The 4,798-nt window shown below is 30.2% G+C and overlaps 1 protein-coding gene across 1 annotated transcript; it reads left to right on the top strand.

The window, feature by feature from the left end:
* Positions 1-2,679: 2,679 nt before the first annotated feature.
* On the top strand, positions 2,680-3,987 carry LOC122597327 (beta-galactosidase 9-like). Its single transcript, XM_043769935.1, has 3 exons — positions 2,680-2,764; positions 3,190-3,286; positions 3,674-3,987. Exons 1-3 carry the CDS (start codon positions 2,691-2,693, stop codon positions 3,725-3,727), a joined length of 225 nt encoding a protein of 74 aa, XP_043625870.1. The 5' UTR covers positions 2,680-2,690; the 3' UTR covers positions 3,728-3,987.
* The last annotated feature ends 811 nt before the right edge of the window (positions 3,988-4,798 follow it).

Below are 4,798 nucleotides of genomic sequence, written 5' to 3' on the forward strand. Positions count from 1 at the left end.
TTAATATATTGTTAAGATATTTATAATCTTATATATATATATATATATATATATATATCTAAAGTTGTAAGATTTGCAATCAATTCTAAACCTTTATATTAAACCTTTATATTAATGATGATATTTATGATTTTAAAGTGTAATTAACTTAGAATAGGTAATTAGTATGTATGAATTGAAGGGTTAGACTATAAGTATGTATGTATGCATATGAATTGAAGCAATTATATTTATGACACTTAAAGTTATGATTTATGATGATAATGATGGTGAAATCTTTATATTAATGGATTACTAGCTAATTAAACCCGGGTTCAACCCTGGTTTTTGAAATTAAATCGGAACTGATCCAGACATTTTCCGTTCAGATCAATATTAGAACAATATTAGAAGAAAAAAGTTGAAAAGTTCAAAATTTTTTGAAAAAAACCCGTAAAAGGTTTAATATTAATGTTGATTACTATTTGTTTATCATTGTATATATGTTTTAAAAATTATTTTTATGAGGATAGAAAAATGGATGAAAGTTTAAGATAGCTAAAGGAATTAAACATGTTTAAGGTAAAAAAAAAAACAATAAAAAATAAAAATACAAAGATTATGATGTCATGTCTATTTAAATATTGTGTTAGCAAAATATGAAGGTTTGCCGTATTATTCTTTTTCTAAAAATAGTTTTTGAAAACAATTTTGCTTTATTAATATAAGAGATGGTATTGTAATTGTGGCTTTGTGAAAATTGCTTCATAATAAAATTTACGAAGTAATTAATAATGTTTACATATATAGTTTGGTTTGCCGTCAATTATGTCTCAGTAATCCATTAATTTCTCATAAATAGAAGAAGGCATTTGAGAAGGCACATGCCTGTTGAAAACCGGATAAAAGAAGGCATTAATTCATAAAATATGAGAAGGCGGTGTTTTTGTAATTGATGCCGCTAGAGGTTTAGAATATCCCCATGAAGCGGCTGCCCCAAGATATTTGCGCAGGGGTGACAAATCATCAAACATTTTCTTAGGTATAAAGTGGATTCGATATCATAAAAGATTTATAATGTGCATAGTTTGATTTCTGATGAGATTGAATATGTTATTTGATTACTGTTCTTATCATTGGCTAAAAGCTTGATTTGCCTCTTTTCTTTGTTGATGCCTTGTGAATTTTTTTTTTCCAGTTTTTCTGGATAACATGAAACTTTTTATTACAATAATTTTTCGAGAGCTGAGCATGGTATATTAACGACGGAGGATCACAGTGTTGTTTACCCAAAAGTGAGCCTTTTTATTCATTTATTTATTAGGTTGATTTATATATTTATTTTATTTGGTTTTGTTTTTTAATTCAACCAAATTTGGTTGATAATATTTTAATTAATACGATTTTTTTAATTTGAATTGTACTATTTGTACAGTTCCTATTTTGCAGCCTCATTGGTCATTTGAGATTATGCTAAAGCTGTTCGATGAAAGGTTTGAGACTCAAATTGTTTGTAATTTTAATTTATACGTAGTATATTGTTACATTATTCTAAGGTTTTTTGTTTTTATAATTTTGTTAAGTGAAAATTTTGTGTAAGCATTTTTAATTAAAGGTACGTGCTCATGCTAACTGTGGTTAAATTTTTCTTTATTTTCGCCCAGCACCATATATGATGAAGACATCAACAAAGATATCGGTAGACTGAAAGGAAAACACCATCAACATATAAAAATGTCTGATGACCAACTGGCAAAGTAGAACTTTTATAATCCTAACTAATAGTGCTCTTAACGTATATTTTTACATTGATAATACTACTAATTAGGAAGTTTTGAATATATAAGTAATTGCTATTCTATATGCTGTTTGTGATTTTGAAAAATATAGAAAGAGGTTATTGTCATAGTTTTGTATTAATTATCCATTGTGCATATTGACTTTGTTCGGATTAATCTAATTGGTAGCAACAAGGTCTATGCGGAAATAGAGAGTATTCGGAGAAATTAAGAAGCTAAAATTCACAAAGGTCATCTTTGTGTATATATTTGTGTTTTCTGCATTTAGATGTATTGCCAATAGAATTTCTTAATGTGTAGTGACAGCCAATGGTCTGATATATTTGTGTTTTCTGCATTTAGATGTATTCACACAAATCGTTTTCATTCTCTATTTGCATGAGTGTATGTGGAAAACCATACTTTGGTTTTCAATAAACATCAAAGGGAATCACATTTATTTGAAAGAGTTTTACGTCGAGCATGGCTACATATGAAACTTTGTTTAATAAGATTTAGATAAGGTCTTTTTCTTAAGCATCATCAAGGATCAATAAGGTAGATGTAGAATGTGAACTGTATGCTCAATTTCTGTTTGCAAACCACGAATATGATTTCTGTTGTTTTTTGGTCTAGCTTTTTATTACATTGTTTTGAGTATAATTTTTGGACATAAAATGAATTTGATGTTATGTCCTCTTATGGAAAAAGGGACAAGTGGCCATTGTTGCTCATGATGTCGATCATTGAGTAGGAAAAATGCAACAGATTTGTGCTTTAAGTACAGTTCAGAATAAAAATAAGATGGAGTTCAACAAATCTTGGAGCCATTGAGGTCTGTTTTCAAATTAACTTTGATTGACCATGTTGCTTTTTGGAAATTATATGGTTACAGAAATGGTCGTCGGACTACATACACGTGTCGCTTGGATCATGTGCAAGCAAGACGATGTCCCAGATGCTATTGTAAGAACTGGTGCAAGCAAGGCGGTGTCCCAGATGCTATTGTAAGAACTGGACACCTTAATTGTTTTAGTACTCTTATTTATCACATATGATTGTCGGGCCATGGATCAGATTCATAAATATCAGTTTAAACCAACCCTTCTATTAAAAAGATGTAACAGTCGTGGTTGAAGGTGGCTTTTACGCATTTGTTTGCCAGCATTTTTGTTTTCCTATCTTAACTTTACGAGTGCATTCAGAAGAGGAAAAGTTGCTACTATGTTCGTTTACGATTCGCGAATTGTGACATAAAAACAAATGTAATGGTTTTTGTTATGATCCTTTTAAACCCAACAAGCCTTATAACCCCAATATTTAGGCATGGACAGGATGGCGTGTTTTGTTTATTTTTTCTCACTAATTGTATCTTTTATTTTTGGATATCGAACTCTAGCTAACTTAACTTTTATAATTCAAATCTCTACAGGTTCACTAAATTTGGTGGTGAGGGGCATAAGAGGCATGTGGAACATTTGGCATTTGCTGCTGTCATACAAAAAGGTGGATCATTTGTTAATGTATCTGTAAGTGTACTACTTCAGATTTTTTGTACTTTTTTAATATAAATTTCTTCGATTATGTTTGTGATTATTCGATAACTTAAGTACATTATGCCATCGTTTATAGCCCGTTTACTGCTACAACCCATTATTGATCCACTTAGCACTTAACTACTTAAAGCATCTACTGAGTTGCATTGTCAGGCTAACAACAGGTTACGACCTTACATTGTCTTCAAAGTGAGGACAATTTTCTTCATGTGTCCATACTACTATCATGGCTCTAATAGTTTTAGTGGTCAAAAGCAATTATCCTGTTTTGCATAGTTATATGCTACATAACATTGTCTATGTTAATGTTACATACTTTGCAGATATAAGAGTTTACTGTTAATGTTGTGTACTTTGCAGATCATCATTAAAGATTTCAAGTCCTCCAACTTAGTTAGCCACAAGTTACTTTAAACTTTCATGAGCAAGGTTAAGATTCACGACATTGAGAAGGTGTTGAACCATTATTTCACAACTAGAGATTGAACAAGATACTAAGGAACCATCCCGAAACTTCACAGATCTCATGGTGGAAAAATGGGTGGATCAAGGAGGTTGGGCGAGGGGTCATAGTGGTTCAATGTTGTGCAGGTCAAATATGGACCGTGTGGGTTAATCCGAAACATGTCTTCCAAAACTTTATAATTATAGTACCACATGTGGGATAAAACAAAATACTGTTTTGCTTAATAAATTGTTTTGAATACTAATAAATTTAGAATAATTAAAACATTTAATTCTTTTAATTTTAAGGATTTTCCAAATCTCTGTCAAACAACCAAGTCATTTGGCTTGAATTTTTTTTTTTCTTTTTTCTTATTATTGTGGTTTTTTTTATTTATAAATGCATAATACGGTTTTATGAAAAAACTTTCCATACCTATTTAAAAAACGGAAACAAAAAAATACAAACAATATATTTAAAACACGAAAACAAAAAAAACGCAAACAATATATTTAAAACACTAAGTGCGTAGCATGAGTATTAAAACCCTCATGATCTCTTAAAATTACTAGAAGTTACTATTAGTATATGCGTACCACTAATGTCAAAATGTATGATTAATAATTTTTTTAAGACATTATTAACTATTGGCTGGTCGTTATAAAGCTATCCATGTGTAACTTTATCTAACTATATATTTGTCAAGTATAATAAATCACAATTACTACAAGTCCGTGTGTTAGCACAGGACTAAATCATATAGAAATAACACTACTACGTAAGTAACCACTAACTATGTCACTAACAATTACACGATTGACTGTTTCAAATAAAAACGTGATAGTATAAAAACTAAGTACACTTAATCCTAATAAGTGTATACTATGCAACCAGGTCGATCATAAGATTGTTATCACGAAAGACTTCATCTAGCATTTTATTTCATTCTCATTTATGTGAAGCGATATAAAGTACTGCAAATCTGCAACAAATGCGACCTTGTAGCATTTGACACGCTTTTGTCTGTCACCCAAAACGAT

Source organism: Erigeron canadensis, chromosome 1, assembly GCF_010389155.1.
Source record: "Erigeron canadensis isolate Cc75 chromosome 1, C_canadensis_v1, whole genome shotgun sequence".
NCBI lineage: Eukaryota > Viridiplantae > Streptophyta > Magnoliopsida > Asterales > Asteraceae > Erigeron > Erigeron canadensis.

What these genes read in the sequence shown, in the direction of transcription:
- LOC122597327 (XM_043769935.1), top strand. Translation starts at nt 2,691, where the DNA reads ATGTGCAAGCAAGACGATGTCCCAGATGCTATTGTAAGAACTGGTGCA. An exon ending in GCGGTGTCCCAGATGCTATT is followed by an intron (nt 2,765 to 3,189) that starts GTAAGAACTGGA and finishes AAATCTCTACAG; the next exon opens with GTTCACTAAATTTGGTGGTG. An exon ending in GATCATTTGTTAATGTATCT is followed by an intron (nt 3,287 to 3,673) that starts GTAAGTGTACTA and finishes TGTACTTTGCAG; the next exon opens with ATCATCATTAAAGATTTCAA.